Source organism: Lepidochelys kempii, chromosome 3 (assembly GCF_965140265.1).
Source record: "Lepidochelys kempii isolate rLepKem1 chromosome 3, rLepKem1.hap2, whole genome shotgun sequence".
Lineage (NCBI taxonomy): Eukaryota > Metazoa > Chordata > Testudines > Cheloniidae > Lepidochelys > Lepidochelys kempii.
Window position 1 is genome coordinate 97,120,820 of NC_133258.1, and position 19,580 is coordinate 97,140,399.

Sequence of the window (19,580 nt, forward strand, 5' to 3'; positions counted from 1 at the left end):
TCTCAAACTCGTTTATTCTTGTGTAACTCCACTGATATCAATGGAGTTGCTATTGATTTATATTGATGTGAGATTAAAATTAAGACCAGTGTTGAGAAGAGACTGCCAAAGTTAGTAGACTCAAAATATTTATCACAGTTGTAACAAAATATTTGTTAGTAGTTAGCTGACAAAATATTTGTCAAAGATAGTAGACTCAAAATATTTAGAGCTAGTCAAACAATGCCAAATTATCCTTCACAGGACATTTTTGATTTTATTTATTTTATGAAAAAAACAAAACAAACCCCAAGAAATTTTCAATTTTCAATTCAATGTTGAGTGTAAATTTTCAGTTCTCAGTATAAATTTTTGCTTTTCAAAAAACCAGAAAATTTAGACCAAGATGAAAATTTTCCATTGAAAATTTTATTTTTGTCAAAAAATGTTTCAATTAAAAAATTCTGACAACATCTACTAGTCTCCCCTTTTATTTCAGCTTGCAAAGTCTATTCACTGAATTGCACATATGTATTTCTAGAACAAATGTTTCAATTCTGCTTAAGAGAGAGTGAGCATGCTAGTTATTCCTGTAGCTGTGTGGATGAGACAGAACAAATCTGTGGATAAGGGAAACAGATTTTTGCTTCAGTCTTCCAAGTAAAACAAATTTTAATGTGATGAATAAACAACTCCATTTCACTTACATATGTATTTTTTGCAGACTAAGTTTTAGTGCTAGTTAAAGGTGCTGTGTTGACTGAAGTTTTCTACTCAGAGCAAGTATAGCACACGCAGGTCAAGCTTATTTCATACTGCCCTGCCAACATGTCTTAAGTAGTTACTAGAATGACCACCTGCTAGGTGCGAGAACATTTCAGCTACTCTGCCATTTATTTCTGGGCTTCTGAGAGCACAACATGACACCATTGCTCTGTATGAACTGCACGTGAATTAAACAACTGGCAGTTTAATATATGAGAGCAGATCTTTAGCTAGTGTAAACTGTCATGGCTCCATTTAAGTCCATTTAGTGTAAACTGTCATGGCTCCATTTAAGTCCATTTATGTGGCTCTGTCCCATAACAACTCAAAGGTTGCTTGGAAATGGCATTTCACAGTACATATGACTGTATTTTAAAATATCAGATTTTTATCCATTATTACAGGTCTGATCTCACACCTATTGAAGTCAATAGCAGCTCTCCCATTCCCATCTGGTGCAGGAGTAAGCCCCTATTTGATCATGTCTAGTATTATTGTGCAAGAAGAAAAAATTCAATATGATTGCAGATATTGATGTTACGACAATGTTCAGGCTCAGACCAGAGTGCTGCATTTTATATGCTATAATCAACAGGATGCAGCCAAACAAATTGTCCCTGACGAATTTGTTTATACTTTATCACACCACAGTGGAGTCCTTGCATTCAAACTGGCACTTTTGTACACTTTTAATTTCATGCTGAAAGTCAAAACGGAAACTAAAGATTAATCGGGTAGAACATTTTGATAAGCATGTCTGTTATTCAGTAGACAAAAACAAATCTCTTCCTACTAGAGCTTTTCAGAATAACTATCAGGCGGTAGAAAGATTTGTCCATTTCACATGGAAAGACTATGAGAAGAACTCTCAGAAACCTTAACTCAGCTCTGACCAATTATATTTACAGACTTTTCTGATAAGACAGAAAGAAAAGAAGAAGTAGGTTACCAGACACAGAACTTGATCAGAATAAGAAACATGTTCTTTGGAGACTACTGGAACAATCACACTTTTAGCTAAAAGAAAGGGAGTACTTGTGGCACCTTAGAGACTAACCAATTTATTTGAGCATAAGCTTTTGTGAGCTACAGCTCACTACTATCCTCAGAGTAAGAAGAAAACGAATCAAAGTGAACAAAGTAAATAAAAATATAGGAATGAACTATCTGTTGGTACAAAGACAAGTAAGTTTGTTGGGGGAAGGAAAACCCCATTCACAGAGAAAATAGAATATGAAACCATATTGATGGTCTTAGAACATCACTGCTCCTGTAAGAGTCAAATAGCCTAGGTTACGCTCTCAGCTAAAGCAAGCTCCCCACAGACCACTGGTAGTCTACAAATCGCAGCTCAGGAATCACTGCCTTACAGCTTCTAGAGAGGGATCAAGAAAAGGTGCGAGTTTCCTCTATTCCTCTCACCTGTCCCCTCTAGACCAGTGGTTCCCAAACTTGTTCCGCTGCTTGTGCGGAGAAAGCCCCTGGAGGGCCGCGCCAGTTTGTTTATCTGCCATGTCCGCAGGTTCAGCTGATTGTGGCTCCCAGTGGCCGCAATTCGCTGCTCCAGGCCAATGGGAGCTGCTGGAAGCGGTGGCCAGTACATCCCTCAGCCTGCGCCACTTCCAGCAGCTCCCATTGGCCTGGAGCAGCGAACCGCGGCCACTGGGAGGCGCAATCGGCCAAACCTGCAGACGCGGCAGGTAAACAAAGCGGCCCGGCCTGCCAGGGGCTTTCCCTGCACAAGCGGCGGAACAAGTTTGGGAACCACTGTACTACAGCTTCCCCTCTGTTTCAGTTAGCTGTATCTCTGTGGTTTTCTGCAGAGTAAGGGTATTGCTGTTCTTAAGCTAGGGTCTGCTCCTGCAGGCAAAGTCACAGAAAAACAAGGTTTTTTTAAACGTGCCATTCCTGCTCATTTGTTTTCTGTAATTTGGTCAACAAGCCAATGACACCCATGCAGAAAGCACTTTGTCCCAGGAAAGAACAAGGGCTGCCTCCTAGCCAGCGTTACCTCTGTGCTATCATTTTTTATGTTCAGATTAGAAGAGATTAAATAGGCAGGGAGGAGGAGCCACTAGAGGGCATGAAAATCCTTCAATTTTCTGGGCCATCTTTCTGCCTCTGTACCAGAGGAAAAATGCAAGATTTGTGCTGGATCTACAAAAATCACAGAAAACAAATCAGAAAATTACTCAAATAAAAAATTGTTTTTCAATAATTGCATTAAAAAAAAAAGAAATGCCATGGAGAAAAGCCACCTTGCAAAAATGCAATGAAAAAAGTACTGGACCAGACACAAAAGCTATTCCCCCATCTTCACCATGCGGATGATCAAAAACCTAATGTTCCACCCTTCATTAATGAGTAGAGTTCTGCAAGATTGGATTAAAAGCAAATGTTATTCCTCATGCTATACAGTTTTAGCGTTTTCAGAGATATTCAATCCCAGTGGATGGATGTTTCAGGGATCGGCAATTTTAAACAATCTCTCACATCTGAAAAATTGGTTTGAATACAGCCATGGTCATTAAGCCAAAAGTGTATTTGAAGTGTTCTCAGGCCAGTTCTTGTGGCTTTTGTGGTTTTATTTTAGTTCTTGTATGTGATTTGGCTTCTTGGAGAGAAAGTACTTTCTTTGAACAAGATCGTATCAATACCTATCCATTCCATTCCTCTCAGTAAGTCTACTGAGGACCATTTTACATCAGCCTTCCCTCCTGTTGCAGTGGATCCAGTTTGTATAAACAGAATGCTGAATGTCAAAGAAACTTTATATGGAAATAGACACTTCAAGAATTATTAAATATGGAATGAAAGAGAAAGCTTAATCTGCAAACTACAAGAACAAGTTGGCACACATTTGGTTTGCAAAGACCTTTCAGCTACTTTTTACTTATTATAACAACCCTCGTGTGACATAAATGGAGATTTCTATGTATAATCGCAGTACGAGCACTGTGGAACATCCTTGCTTGAAAAAAAGAGTTCCTCAGAACATCAAAGATTGCACCTTCTACCAAAAATAAAATGTATATTAATCACTTGGCCACTAATGTGCTGATACTACCGCTGATCACGCTAATATTTTATCATTGTTTCTTTGCTTACCCACTTGTCTGTATCCATCTGTTGTGTCATCATATACTTAAATTATAAGCTCTTTGTGCCAGGGACCATTTTGTTGTTCTGTGTTTGTACAGTGCCTAGAACAATGAGGTGCTCTTCTATGAAAGAGGCTCCCACGTGCTATGGTAACACAAAGAAAATAATAGTAATACATAATAATAAACTTGCCTCTGAGCTGGACATTGCTCTGACAGCATTCAAATCAGATCCTGAGCAAAAGGTATTTTCTGCACCATGGATGATAAGACCTTTCCCATCCTTCCAATTTTCGAGTTCAGTTACCCTCTCCTGGAGTTCTAGCATCATAGTGCCTGTCATTAGGGGAGAAAAGCACAACTGTGTCAATAGGGACACAATCAGAGTGTAATCTTACTGTACTGCTTGATATTTCAATTGTGCACCACCAAGAATACCTTATACCAACAGAGAATTAGTAAATGATTGCTGGAAACATTTAAAGTAAAACAACACCTTGAGATATTGGGTCAACGTCTGGCATAGAACGTCAGAGACCTTAAGCACATGCTTAACTTTGAGTGGTGACTTGTAAGGCACTTCTATGAGATTAATATTAAGCATATGTTATAAATGACATCAAAGTACTACTCACTTCCCTAGAGAAGTAATGATATGCATAGCATTTTTGGTGGACAATTCAGTTTCTGACGTCCTGAGGAATTTTTAGTGAAGAAAGGATATTCCACAATGCTCATGCTGCATTTATAGAAAGAATAACTTGACTTCAGTGGAACTACTCAGGCTTAAAGTTAAGCTTTTAAGTGCTTTCCTGGACCAGAACCATAGTCAACAGATGAAAGAAGAAACACACAGTCAAAGTCAAGGAGATCATCAGGAAGGAAGCTAGTGATGGTGAACATGGACCCTCTCCTCCTCCCTAAAGAAATTAAAATGGGGGTACAAAAAGATCAGCACATATACACAACAAATATATGTTAACTGGTAAACGAACATCCAGAGGCCAGGTATAAGCAGAATTCATTGTTAATAACTCAAGTCTTGCCTTGGTGAACAGTTAGTGTGCAGTAAGTTGAGGTGTAAATCTACAGAGCACTAGCGTGTTGCACACTAACTGTGCATCTGGTCCCTGCTACTGTGCACTAAAGTCACCTGGTGAACACTGGCTTACTCCTGTTTTGCAGCAGAGTAGATCAATGTGCTAACTTTAAAAAAAAATTCAAATATGATACCATTTTTGGAGTCTAGACAGTTAAAAACTATCTCACTACCCTTACAGCTTGGCTCCTTTCCCTTTCAAATTTGGTCAAATTAGAATTCAACAAGATGTCTGGGCTGCTGAAATTGGTTTCATTAGGCTTAAGCTGATATTATGAACATTTGTTTCCAAAGACCATTTCAAACAGGAGGCTATCAGAATCTAACTAGAAAAAAAAATAGCAAGACTATATCCATATTGCCCATCAGCTATTTGCCAACATATTCTTGCTCAGCTTTCTGTTCCATGAGTTGTTCAAGCACAGAATAAACATTGTTCCTAAGAGACAAAACTTGCTGTATAAAGTAAATGTTTGGCAAACAGTTTTTATGCTACAGTTTGTTAGTGATATTTTTAAGCTTTCTAACAAAAGTATGCATTTTATATATATTACATACACACGTATGACTATTTAGAGAAGCCAGGTATCCAAGGATAGGCTCTTTCCGACAAGACCTTTCTGGGGCAAGGACTATAATTTACTATGTTTGTAGGCTGCTTAGCACAATGAGCACTGGTTTCTTGATGACTCTGCACTACCATAATATAAATAATTACAGACACACAAGAAAGGAATGAAATTTGGAAAAAATATGTGAGCATGTAATCAAAGACTGTATCATAATCCATACACAGAAGGGGGCCAAATTAAGGTTGCATAGACAAGCATAATTCTGGCATTTCCTAACTTTTCAGTGCTTGATTTCGCAACCTTAACAACATAGATGTGTACGTGTAATTTCCTAAGGTTTTAAAAAAGCAAACTGAAAAAAAAAACCCAGAAATTGTATCATGCTGGCATCATATTACCATTGATGTCAGTTATCAGTGGGGTTGGAACCTTTAGATCCATGACAGAGCTTCTGCTCTGTCCTCTCTAAGCAGCTCCTGTTCCAGCCTTCTCTCTTCTCCATCTCGGACTCCTCACTCTGGTCCGATTCTCCTCACCTAGGTAGGCCCATTTCCATTTGTCAGGCTTCTATTCCCAGTCCATTTGTCCAGCCATTCCCAATTCCCTCCACCATCCAGCCCGTCCCAGTCTCCCCCCAGCTCCTCAACTGATTTCAGTCTCCCCTCCCACATCTATCAGCTCCCAAACCCTATTTCCCTCCCTGGCTCCCAAGTCCTAGTCTCCTAGCCCAGCCAGTCCAAGCCTCCCACAACACCAACTCCAAGTCCTAGTTTTCCACACCCTTTCTCACCCCCAGCATCCAGTTCCAGTTTCCCTCCACAGCTCCTGTTCTTTGTCCCCGATTCCAAATCATGCAGCTTCTTCCCCCAAGCTGCCAAGGCAGAGCAGGGTCTCACAGAGTACCTGAGAGAAAGGCTCCCTTGCCCTCAGTTCAGATGCCCAGACCTGGCATGGCCTGCTACCCAGAGCTGAAATTGCATGGAAACTTCTGCTCATCTCAAGGCTGAAGCATGCCAAGAGTAGACAGAATCCTTGGGGAATTTAGCTGCTAAAATCAAAGAAATCCCTACTGAGCATGTGCAAACTGCATTTTTTTTTTTAAGGCTTATAACTCAGCCATATTTGGGTGGATTTTAATGTGGACACCAAAAGGCATATCCTGACACAAAGGCCGTCCTCCTCTATATTTCAAGTCCCTATTCAAAAGCATGGGGGCACGAGAGCTTTTCAAATAAAAAGTAAAAAAATTTTAATGTGCACAAAACAATATTTTTCCCTAGCTTCATTCTCTGAAACGGATGAATTGTTTTGACTGAAATTTTCAAAAATAAAATAAATAATAATAATAATTCAGCCTGAGGCTGACAAGCAAAATTACAAGCAACCAAAAACAGTCTAATAATGTGGAGTGTTGGACCAACTTAATAATAGTTAGAACAACCAGTCCTGCCTATTGTAATACATTGTAGTGATCAGCAAATAGCTAGTGAATTAAAGAGCTGCAATAACATATTCCACTCAGCTGAAGGCGAAGGACTGAATTAACACAGAGAATGAATTAACTGTCATCTCATCTCCTAGAGGGTCTTCCTTGAGGTGAGGATTTGGAGGCACACTGGTGGGGAAGCTTTCTAGCTGTGCCTGTTTCATGGATGAATACAAATTTCCAAGGCTGTCAGTCTAGAACCTTTCATGCATATTAAATTGGCTAAAAATAAACATAATGTGCCTACATTGATATATTACATAAAAAAATTAAGAGAACCAAACGTTAGGAAATGCCAGATTTGCGGGTATCCATACAACCTTAATTCAGCCCCCTTGTACGTCCTGGATGTACTGAATGAGGCAGGGATCCTGTGAAAAACACAGCATATGATTGTGTAATTAAAGTCTGTACTGTGATGTATATGCATAAGGGGGCTGAACTGTAAGGCTTAGCAAGTCTCAAAGCTAGGGCAACAGAGCTGTCGGCAGCAAACACCTCCACACTGCCACCCAGCAGCAGCAGTCACTGCTCGCTGCACTATCTATGACTATCTACATACACAAACCACAGGAAGTCCTGCCTCAAGGGGTCCGACAGGCAGTAGCTTCATGTCTCCGGATTGACTCCCCGCCTTATATAAACCCAGATGGTGTTCCAGGAAGTGTCCAGGCAACAGGGCAGATCTTCTGTAGCTGCCATGACCTTAACTTCTGCTTTCTGCTCTTAACTCCTGGTTTTGACCTTGGCTTAATTTGGACTTCACTTCCTGACCTAGACCCTGACACCTGACTTGGACTCTAACCTTTGATATCAACCTCGGCCTGGGACTTGACTTCTAACTCCTTCACCACTCTCAGGCTCGGGTTTGACACTGCTCTGACCATTAGCCCTGAAAGCCTTTGTCAGGATCCTGACATGAATTAAGGTTGCACAGACAACCTTAAAACTGGCATTTCATAACTTTCTCCTAATTTTCTAGTTCTATCACCTACTCCTGCTACTAGGGATCCTTCAGCAGCTCCCAGGCATTCCCAGGATTATGGCTGTTGTTACTGCTTCTGCAGTGATGTGGGCTGCCTTTAGAACGTTCATGTGATCATTATTATTTTTTTGGCATATTTTCCCCGGGGAATGCAAATGAGAGAAGAGATATGGTAAGTCTGTAAGGATTTATATCCTCATTTTAAAATGGGGAATTCAGACACAGAGGGTTAATGACGTGCCCATTGGACACACAGCAAGTCCATGACAGGGATTACAATAAAGTCCACAAGTCTTTAACCCAGTTCCCTGTATCATCCACTAGAGCAGCATCACTAGAATGTCCTGTTCTTAAATACGCTTAAATTGACACAGTAAATAGACATACAGCCCTGTTCATATGATGTCAGACATACTATGGGTATAATACCGTATATGTTGTAGGTACTGACTGATGTAGGCTGGAGATACTGAGAACCATAGGCTTTAGTCTGAAAACTCCCTTTATTAACTAATCTAAGAATAAAGAATATAATCTGCAATTAATTTGCCCAACTGGAAAGTTCCTCATGGGAGAATCCAGAATTCTACGATAAGAGTAGGGGCAGACAGACCATAAGGATATATGAAAACAACTCTTAGGATGTTTCTAACTGGGCTGAGAATGTTCATCCTTTAGTAAATAAGTTGGTATGTTACGTGTAAAACTGATGGAAGAAGAAAGGGTGGACAGGTTGGTATATGAGGTTGGAAAAGGCCAAACTATAAAGTGCTGGGTGATGGAGAGTAGAAAGCAAGTTGGAGAAACTACGTTCAAGTCCTCCTTGCACCTCAATTTCCCAATCTACAAAATGGGCATCATGATATCTGCCAACATTTGTCAAGTGTTTTGAGTTGAAAGACATAATTATTTTTATTTGCTTCTGTCAAGGTTCCTCCCCCACTCTGAACTCTAGGGTACAGATGTGGGGACCTGCATGAAAAACCTCCGAAGCTTATCTTTACCAGCTTAGGTCAAAACTTCCCCAAGGTACAAAATATTCCACCCTTTGTCCTTGGATTGGCCGCTACCACCACTAAACTAACACTGGTTACTGGGGAAGAGCTGTTTGGACACGTCTTTCCCCCCAAAATACTTCCCAAAACCTTGCACCCCACTTCCTGGACAAGGTTTGGTAAAAAGCCTCACCAATTTGCCTAGGTGACTACAGACCCAGACCCTTGGATCTTAAGAACAATGAACAATCCTCCCAACACTTGCACCCCCCCTTTCCTGGGAAATGTTGGATAAAAAGCCTCACCAATTTGCATAGGTGACCACAGACCCAAACCCTTGGATCTGAGAACAATGAAAAAGCATTCAGTTTTCTTACAAGAAGACTTTTAATAAAAATAGAAGTAAATAGAAATAAAGAAATCCCCCCTGTAAAATCAGGATGGTAGATACCTTACAGGGTAATTAGATTCAAAACATAGAGAACCCCTCTAGGCAAAACCTTAAGTTACAAAAAAGATACACAGACAGAAATAGTTATTCTATTCAGCACAGTTCTTTTCTCAGCCATTTAAAGAAATCATAATCTAACACATACCTAGCTAGATTACTTACTAAAAGTTCTAAGACTTCAATACTGGTCTATCCCCGCAAAGACAGAATATAGACAGACACACAGACCCTTTGTTTCTCTCCCTCCTCCCAGCTTTTGAAAGTATCTTGTCTCCTCATTGGTCATTTTGGTCAGGTGCCAGCGAGGTTACCTTTAGCTTCTTAACCCTTTACAGGTGAGAGGAGCTTTCCCCTGGCCAGGAGGGATTTCAAAGGGGTTTACCCTTCCCTTTATATTTATGACAGCTTCTAGAACAGCTGGGATGGATGGAAGGAACAAAATATAAAGAGAAAGAGCAGGAAGGAAGGATTGAGCTGACTGAAAAAAGGGCAAGCATGTTCTGACAGATGGCTTTGTCCAGTATCTAAAGTTTCTTGTGTTTTTATGTTTATTACGGAGTTATCATGCAGAACAGTAATCAGTTAATGCATCTCTTATCAAAAGACATGACCTCTTATTTCTAACTGTGACATAGTTATGGGCATAATTTTTCAGAGTCATATAGTTAAAGACCCAAAGGGACCACTAGACCATTTAGTCTGACCTCCTGTATATCACAAGCTACCAAGTCCCCCCAGCACCTGCATACTAAATCCAACAACAGAAACGAGATCAAAGTAAATGAGACAAGCAAAACTCTAGGGTAACTGTAAACAAAAACAAAAAAAAATCCTCATACATTGTCAGTACCTGTGAATGCATTCATTTGCTTTGGGTTGTTCAAGGTCAGGACTCTAATGCCATGGTCTTCCTTAGAAAGGTTGATGGATCCACCACCAAACTGCTGAAGTTTTTTCTTTATCGCTTCTTCTTCAAAGCCATGGACACCATTATAAAGTGACACACCTCTTTGCAGGAACAGTCTACTCTTTGTAGTTTGGAGTAAACTTTTCCAAAGAGAGACTGCCATTTCTGGAAGGAAACACACAGCAGAAAATGATCACACCTCAGCTATTTTCTCCCTTTCAGATCCAATCCAGTTCTTCAATAGAGAAATGGGATCTTGTAAGATTAACCTTTCAAGTCAAACAGTCACAGAAAAGCCACAGACCTGAAGCTGGATACTTAGGAGATTTGCAAAAGCACTCAGGTTTCATCTAATTCAGCTCCCACTGACTCAATGGGTTTTACCACAGATTTCAATGGGAGAAAAGTTAGGCCTACGCTGAGCATGTTTGGAAATTCCACCCTTAAAGTAATTTAAGAACCCTTAGATGAGACTGGAATGACCTGCTCAATAAACATAGTTAATTATTGAGGTTTTCTAGCTGTTTATTCTACACCAGTCTGAGGAAAAGGACTTCTCTTTCAGAACAACTAATAACCATATATACGTAATTATAGTGGCCGATATAATTATAGTGGCATACAAAAGTATCAGTATTGTTATGGATATATCAGGTCTTTCTATGATGAACCCTTCGTTTTACAGGTTTCCTATTGGTTGCAAGAGTCTTCTCCAGTTAATCTTGGTATACAGATTTTAGAGTGGTAGCCGTGTTAGCCTGTATCAGCAAAAAGAACGAGGAGTACTTGTGGCACCTTAGAGACTAACAAATTTATTTGAGCATAAGCTTCCGTGGGCTAAAGCCCACTTCATCAGATGCATGCAGTGAAAAATACAGTAGGAAGATAGATAGATATATACACACACACACACACACACACACACAGAGAACATGAAAAAATGAGAGGTGCCATACCAACTCTAACGAGACTAATCGATTAATGTGGGCTATTATCAGCAGGAGGAAAAAAAAACTTTTGTAGTGATAATCAGGATGGCCCATTTCAAACAGTTGACAAGAAGCTGTGAGTAACAGTAGAGGGGAAATTAGCATGGGGAAATAGTTTTTAGTTTGTTTCAGAGTAGCAGCTGTGTTAGTCTGTATCTGCAAAAAGAAAAGGAGTACTTGTGGCACCTTAGAGACGAACAAATTTATTTGAGCATAAGGTTTTGTGAGCTACAGCTCACTTCATCGGATGCATGATGAAGTGAGCTGTAGCTCATGAAAGCTTGTGCTCAAATAAATTCGTTAGTCTCTAAGGTGCCATAAAGACTCCTTTTCTTTTTAGTTTGTGTAACGACTCATCCATCGTTTGTGTAAACGACTCATCTTTATTCAAGCCTAATTTAATGGTGGCCAGTTTGCAAATTAATTCCAGTTCTGCAGTTTTTCATTGGAGTCTGTTTTTGAAGTTTTTTTGTTGAAGGATTGTGACTTTTAGGTCTGTAACTGAGTGTCCAAGGAGGTTGAAGTGTTCTCCGACTGGTTTTTGAGTGTTATAATTCTTGACATCTGATTTGTGTCCATTTATTCTTTTGTGTAGAGACTGTCCAGTTTGGCCAATGTACATGGCAGAGGGGCATTGCTGTCACATGATGGCATATATCACATTGGTAGATGTGCAGGTGAACAAGCCTCTGATAGTGTGGCTTTTGTGATTATGATGGTGTCCCTTGAATAGACATGTGAACAGAGTTGGCAATGGGCTTTGTTGCAAGGATAGGTTCCTGGGTCAGTGTTTTTGTTGTGTGGTTGCTGGTGAGTATTTGCTTCAGTTTGGGGGGGCTGTCTGTAAGCGAGGACTGGCTTCCTATCGTATTTTCCACTGCATGCATTTGATGAAGAGGGCTTTGGCCCACGAAAGATTATGCTCAAATAAATGTGTGAGTCTCTAAGGTGCAACAAGTATTCCTCGTTCTTTTGGTACATAGAGTGTCTCTTCCTGGGAGCTATACTTTGTTGTGTTCGTGTATGTGAAAAACAACCAGATAGTTACAACTGTAACTTTACAGCAACCCTGTATTTTTACTGACCAAGATCTAAATCTAAAAATTACAGAAAGTTCCTCCCCATGGAAAGAAGTTTCTAACAGGGTGTAATTGTCCACAAATGATTTCACAAGGACCTGGGGGGAAAGATCTGTGTTAGCTGGAGGCAGCTAACCTGAGGAAAAAGTCTGTTGGATACTGTCGAATGAGGTCAAGAAAACTGTTCCCAGGAGATCTATGGAAAGGGTTTGAGTATGATTATTGCTTTATAACTTCCTAGCTCAGTCCTGCCTTTGCCCAAGAAAACTCTGGAGTGTCCCGTTGCCACACAGAAGACATAACACATGTTTATACCATTTTCCTGCAAGTGCTTTTAAAACCACAGATGCCTGTTAGACAAGAACCAGTATAAAGGGAACAAGGAGAGGACCATAAGAGACTAAGGCTATGGCTACACTAGAGAGCTTACAGCAGCATAGGTGCACCAGTGCAGCTGCGCTGCTGTAATCTCTCACGTAGCTGCTTTAATGTGACGGGAGAGAGCTCTCCTCTTGACTTAATTAATCCAACCGCAACAGCAGTAGCTATGTGGGCGGGAGAAGCTCCCGCCGAGATAACGCTGTCCACATCGGCACTTAGGTTGATGTAACTTATGTCGCTCAGAGGGGTGGCTTCTTCACAGCCCTGAGCGACATAAGTGCTAGTGTAGACATAGCCTAAGAAAGACCATTGAGAGACGTGCTGCAATGTTTCTGTTCTCAGAATAGGACAAAAAGCCAAAGGAACTTTTTGTCAATCCTAAGGGTTCTTTCTGGGAAAGCAGCTCTGATCTGAACCCAAACCAAAGTTTATTCATAATAAAGAGAATTTTTAATAGCTGGCTTTTAAGTCGTGTATAGAGTGAATGGACATGTGTTTGTTAAAAATACAGCAAATTAATAATTATATATGCACATACTTTTCAGAACCTAAATAAAAAGAGTGAAGGGTGAACAATGCTGCTACTGACATGTTTGTCTTTCATAGCTTCACAGCTTCCAATGTCAGAAGTGACCATTGAGATCTCAACCAGTGGCTCTCAACCTTTTTGGGCTCATCTGTAAATGTTTATGACCTGTTGTGACCCAGTAAATAGTCTGGGGGAGGAGGCCCTGGGGCAGTTTCAGTCAGGTCCAGCATCTGGGGGGCGGGGTCCTGCCCAGCACTCACCCCACAGTGATGGTTCCTACAGCACCTGTGCTGTGCGTATGGCTGGGCTTGGCTCTCCATTCAAGGCATTGCAACCTCCAGGGTTGCAGCGCCACTCAGGTTTGGCCCCACTCTCCCTCACGGGACTAAATTTGTGAGAGTGGAATTGTGACCTGGCTAATGGGGTTGCACTGCCCCTCACTCAAATTTGGCCTATCCGGACTCCCGTCATCATGATGGCTGGGCCAGGCCTGAGTAGCAGTGGGACCACAGAGATTGCAGTGCCTGGAGTAGGGAGGCGAGCCCAGCCCGCCCTGTAGGGCAGGAGGCACGAGAGCTGCTACGCAGTGCTGTAACTAGGCATTTTAGTGCCCACGGTGAGCAAGCATATTTGTGCCCCCTACTAGCACCCTGCAAGGGACTATTTTTTTAATCCTGCTCCATCCCCACAGTACTCACTCCCACCTGCACCCTCGTTGTTTGTTGAATTTTTATCTCGCTCCCGCTATTATGACAGTGGGATAAAAATTCAACAAACAATGCAGGAGCGGGTGGGCATTGCATGGGTGGGGCAGGAGTGGGATTAAAACATTAGTCCACCTGCGCCACAAACAACATGAACGCCCCAGCCAGCAGCCACCTCGCTCCGGCCACCCAGCTGTGAAGGCAACACTACCACTGCCAGCAGTAGTGCAGAAGTACGGGTGGCAATATCATACCCGCTGCAGGGCTCTACCCCCATTGCATTTTTTTTTTGGCATTCCTTCTCACTCCCTCAGCTTTGCGCCCTGGGTGGCTGCCCCACTTGCCCTACCCTGCTGTCATGCGACCCTTTGAAACATTTTGGCGGCCCAATTTTGGGTCCCGACACGTGGGTTGAGAAACCCTGATCTAGTCTAACCTCCTGTATAACACGGGTCATAGAACGTCCCCAAAATCATTCCTAGAGCAGATCTTTTAGAAAAACATCCCATCTTGATTTAAAAATTGCCATTGATGGAGAATCCATCACCACCGTTGGTAAATTGTTCCAATGATTAATTGGAATCACCATTATAAATTTACACTTTGTTTCCTGTCTGAATTTGTGTAGCTTCAACTTCCAGCCACTGGATTGTATTATACCTTTCTCTGCTAGAGTGAAGAGTTCATTATTATATATTTGTTCCCCATGTAGATATTTATAGACTGTAATCAAGTCACCCCTTAACGGTCTCTTTTTTAAGCTAGATTGATCTTCTTAAGTTTATCAATATAAGGCATTTTTAAAAATCCTTTAATCATTCTTGTGCCTCTTCCCTGAACCCTCTCCAGTAGATCAACATCCTTTTTGAATTGGGAACACCAGAACTGTACACTGTATTTCAGCAGATGTCATACCAATGCCAAATGCATAGGCAAAATAACCTCTCTACCCCTACTCGAGAATATCCTGTTTCCTGCATCCCAGGATCGCATTAGCTCTTTTAGCAACAAGGTCACATTGGGATCTTCTGTTCAGCTGATTATCCATCATGACCCCCAAATTTTTTCCAGAGTCACTGCTTCCCAGGACAGAGCCCCCAATCCTGTAAATATGGCCTGCATTCTTTGTTCCTAGATATGTACATCTACACATAGCTGTTTTAAAAAGCATATTGTTTGCCTGGGACCAGTTTACTAAGAAATCCAGATTGCCCTGTATCAGTGACCTATCCACTTCATCATTTACCACTCCCCCAATTTGTGTGTCATCTGCAATCTATATCAATGAAGATTTTACGTTTTACAGCCAGCAATGTCACCCTTTACTGAGTGGCCAACACCAGTTCACCTGTGAGCTCTCGGTCCATTTCTGACTTTTCATGGTATATTGAAAATAGCTTTGTTGTAAGACTTCTGAGGCCATAAACCTTGTGTTTGCTTCTTCTACCCTAAATAAATAAAAAAAGGTTTGTGTGTGTGTGTGTGTACGCATGTATATATATTCTACAATGACACACACACAGCAGCAGGGAAAGGGTTCATTTTACAGGGATAGCTATGGAAAACTTCTCCTAAAATACCTCCAGAGACAGAATTACTTGCTAAGTATAAGGTGTTATCTTCATCCATGACAGACTATTTCCATCTCACATTAGAATATAACAGAGAGAGACGGTTTAAAAAAAAAAAAAGCTACCCAGTTGGTGATGAGTTAATTTGTACTTCTTGTTCTGAGATCAATCTTTTATACTGTTCATAACTCCAACTCTATTTAAATCACACACCTCCTTCTGTCCATGACATTTCAATAATCACATTTTAGAATTGGTTCAATTGTTTTTGTGCTCCAAGTATAGACTTAACAAATTTCCAAAGCTGTTTTTTTTTTTTTTTAATTAAGTTGCTTTTCTGTCTGCTCTTTTTGATAGATCTTCTGATTTCTGTTTGCACAGCACCTAGCATAACAGGCCTTTCAGGACTACCATAAGACAAAGAAGAAGAAGAATACATAACACAAACGTATGTAACAAAAAGAAAAGGAGTACTTGTGGCACCTTAGAGACTAACCAATTTATTTGAGCATGAGCTTTCGTGAGCTACAGCTCACTTCATCGGATGCATACCGTGGAAACTGCAGAAGACATTATATACACACAGAGACCATGAAACAATACCTCCTCCCACCCCACTGTCCTGCTGGTAATAGCTTATCTAAAGTGATCATCAAGTTGGGCAATTTCCAGCACAAATCCAGGTTTTCTCACCCTCCACCCCCCCACACACAAACTCACTCTCCTGCTGGTAATAGCCCATCCAAAGTGACCACTCTCTTCACAATGTGTATGATAATCGAGGTGGGCCATTTCCTGCACAAATCCAGGTTCTCTCACCCCCTCACCGCACTCCAAAAACCACACACACAAACTCACTCTCCTGCTGGTAATAGCTTATCCAAAGTGACCACTATCCAAGTTTAACTAGAACGTCGGGGGGGGGGGGGGTAGGAAAAAACAAGGGGAAATAGGCTACCTTGCATAATGACTTAGCCACTCCCAGTCTCTATTTAAGCCTAAATTAATAGTATCCAATTTGCAAATGAATTCCAATTCAGCAGTTTCTCGCTGGAGTCTGGATTTGAAGTTTTTTTGTTGTAAGATAGCAACCTTCATGTCTGTGATTGCGTGACCAGAGAGATTGAAGTGTTCTCCGATTGGTTTATGAATGTTATAATTCTTGACATCTGATTTGTGTCCATTTATTCTTTTACGTAGAGACTGTCCAGTTTGGACCAATGTAAATGGCAGAGGGGCATTGCTGGCACATGATGGCATATATCACATTGGTGGATGTGCAGGTGAACGAGCCTCTGATAGTGTGGCTGATGTTATTAAGCCCTTTGATGGTGTCCCCTGAATAGATATGTGGGCACAGTTGGCAACGGGCTTTGTTGCAAGGATAGGTTCCTGGGTTAGTGGTTCTGTTGTGTGGCATGTGGTTGTTGGTATTTGCTTCAGGTTGCGGGACTGTCTGTAGGCAAGGACTGGCCTGTCTCCCAAGATTTGTGAGAGTGTTGGGTCATCCTTCAGGATAGGTTGTAGATCCTTAATAATGCGTTGGAGGGGTTTTACTTGGGGGCTGAAGGTGACGGCTAGTGGCGTTCTGTTATTTAATTTGTTAGGCCTGTCCTGTAGTAGGTGACTTCTGGGAACTCTTCTGGCTCTATCAATCTGTTTCTTCACTTCCGCAGGTGGGTATTGTAGTTGTAAGAAAGCTTGACAGAGATCTTGTAGGTGTTTGTCTCTGTCTGAGGGGTTGGAGCAAATGCGGTTGTATCGCAGAGCTTGGCTGTAGACGATGGATCGTGTGGTGTGGTCAGGGTGAAAGCTGGAGGCATGCAGGTAGGAATAGCGGTCAGTAGGTTTCCGGTATAGGGTGGTGTTTATGTGACCATTGTTTATTAGCACTGTAGTGTCCAGGAAGTGGATCTCTTGTGTGGACTGGACCAGGCTGAGGTTGATGGTGGGATGGAAATTGTTGAAATCATGATGGAATTCCTCAAGGGCTTCTTTTCCATGGGTCCAGATGATGAAGATGTCATCAATGCAGCGCAAGTAGAGTAGGGGCTTTAGGGGAAGAGAGCTGAGGAAGCGTTGTTCTAAGTCAGCCATAAAAATGTTGGCATACTGTGGGGCCATGCGGGTACCCATAGCAGTGCCCCTGATCTGAAGGTATACATTGTCCCCAAATGTAAAATAGTTAAGGGTAAGGACAAAGTCAAAGATACACTAGATACACTTGTATTATACCCAGTTCATGTACCCCAGAGCTCCTCACCTTCTAATTGGATTTGAAATGTCTACAGCCTGCAAACACCTTAAAATCATTATCAAACCCTCCTTCTTCAAAAGATCTCTGTTTTGCAATTTAATGTGTATGTGAAGTAGCAATTCAGCAGGTGTTACAGGTATTATATTGTGGCAAGACCTCCTAACAGGGTGTTAATAATCAGCAAAGCTTAGTATTAAAAAGGAACAGTGTCTGAACACTATTAAGTAACATGCAGACAGAAAACAAGCAGCCTCATGAGGCTACAGACAGCTTCATACCAGAGAATCTCCTGGGGCAGGGAGAGCCAAGGAAAGGTCACCAGCATTTCAAAACTCACAACATTTGACCCACTCCAACAACTAAGATTAAAACCCCATCCTAACGCTAGGAAAATTTAAGATTGTCAAGGTGACTCTGACTGTGCCTTTGCATATATTTCTAGTGTTTGATTAGCAGTTTAACCTTAGCTTTGCATTTATTCAGGTAATATTCACTTTCTGTGAAAATTAGAGCTTCTCTTAAGGATTTTTCTCTCTTAAGTAACAAAGATATTTACTACCCTAGCTTCATTTTAACTGTCAGTTTGTAAAGATGCCAGAAGAGAAACAGAGAGATCTGTGGCAAGTCTTAGAATAATCACAGATTTATTTGAACCAAAATAATGGTTTGCTTTTAAATGGTGCCTGAAAGTGCCTAATTTTCTGTGAATATTGCACATTGCCATGTCACTATCAAATCACATGTCAGATTTCTATAAACTTTTACAACAGTCTTCCAAACAGCTTGTCAAAATAAACATTCAAAAAAACACCACCAAACCAACCAACCCACCCACGCTCACATTTTGTATCATCCTTTAGAGTTGCCTTTTTAATTATCAAAGGCAGGAAAAACAAACTGAAGCACTTTCGAAAACTCCACGGGGAAATATATATAAATATAGCCAAGGAGGGGAAAGAGAAAGCAAACTGACCAGCATTATCTGGTTGGGAGTTAAATATCAATTTGGGGGGACAGTATGATAATATGGGGGAGGAGGGGTTGGGGGGGAGGAGATGAGAACCAAACAAGTACTAACGTTACCTTGGCGCAAGGGGGAGCGAGACAGAGAGGAGACCCCGAATCCCAGGGGTTCACACTGGGGGAGGAGAAGAGACGCCAACCTGGAGGGGATTAATATCAGGGATAGGGTGGGACAGATGAGAACCTACACTCCCAGGGTTAATTAATGATCCTGGGGCAGAGGAGAGAGATTGCAAGAGCCAGGGGTTAATTTGGGGGAAGCACGGAGAGGAGCCACCCCAGAGGAGAGGGCAAGCTGAGATTCCCCGCTCCGGGGTTAGCAGGGAGTTCATTAGCCCCCGCCCAGCGAGTCACTGACCTGCTCCGGCTTCAGGACAAGCAGCACCGCACAGGGTGCTGCGGGGAAAGAGGCCCGCCCAGGAAACTAGCACTGTGTGTAAAAGGGCCCGGGCAAGGCAGGAGAGAGGAGCTGGGACTCTGCGGATGTTGTGTGTGGCACCGTGACTAGGGCTGGGGCTCAGGGGAAGGCAAGCAGGCAGGCAGGCAGTGCCGCAGAGGCGGGAGGCTGTGACCCACTCATGATCTAGAGTGGAGAGGTGTTAAAATGCTGCCACCCAACTACAGGCAGCCTTGGGCTGATCACCTTGTCTCTGCTTGAGTGTCCCTCTCCTCCTCCTCCTTGCATGCTGCTAAACCATCCCTGCCAG

At 41.8% G+C, this 19,580-nt stretch overlaps 1 protein-coding gene across 2 annotated transcripts in view; it reads right to left on the bottom strand.

The window, feature by feature from the left end:
- The window catches only part of ECHDC1 (ethylmalonyl-CoA decarboxylase 1), a 35,914-nt gene extending 16,601 nt beyond the window's left edge, over nt 1-19,313 (bottom strand). The window contains exons 1-3 of one of the 2 annotated variants that reach the window (XM_073337247.1): nt 19,232-19,313; nt 10,284-10,505; nt 4,039-4,181 (exon numbers count right to left, since the gene is read on the bottom strand). In XM_073337247.1, coding sequence (XP_073193348.1) covers nt 4,039-4,181; nt 10,284-10,503 — 363 coding nt within the window. In that variant the 5' untranslated portion in view covers nt 10,504-10,505; nt 19,232-19,313. The other variant, XM_073337248.1, reaches the window with a different exon arrangement.
- Nucleotides 19,314-19,580: the final 267 nt, after the last annotated feature.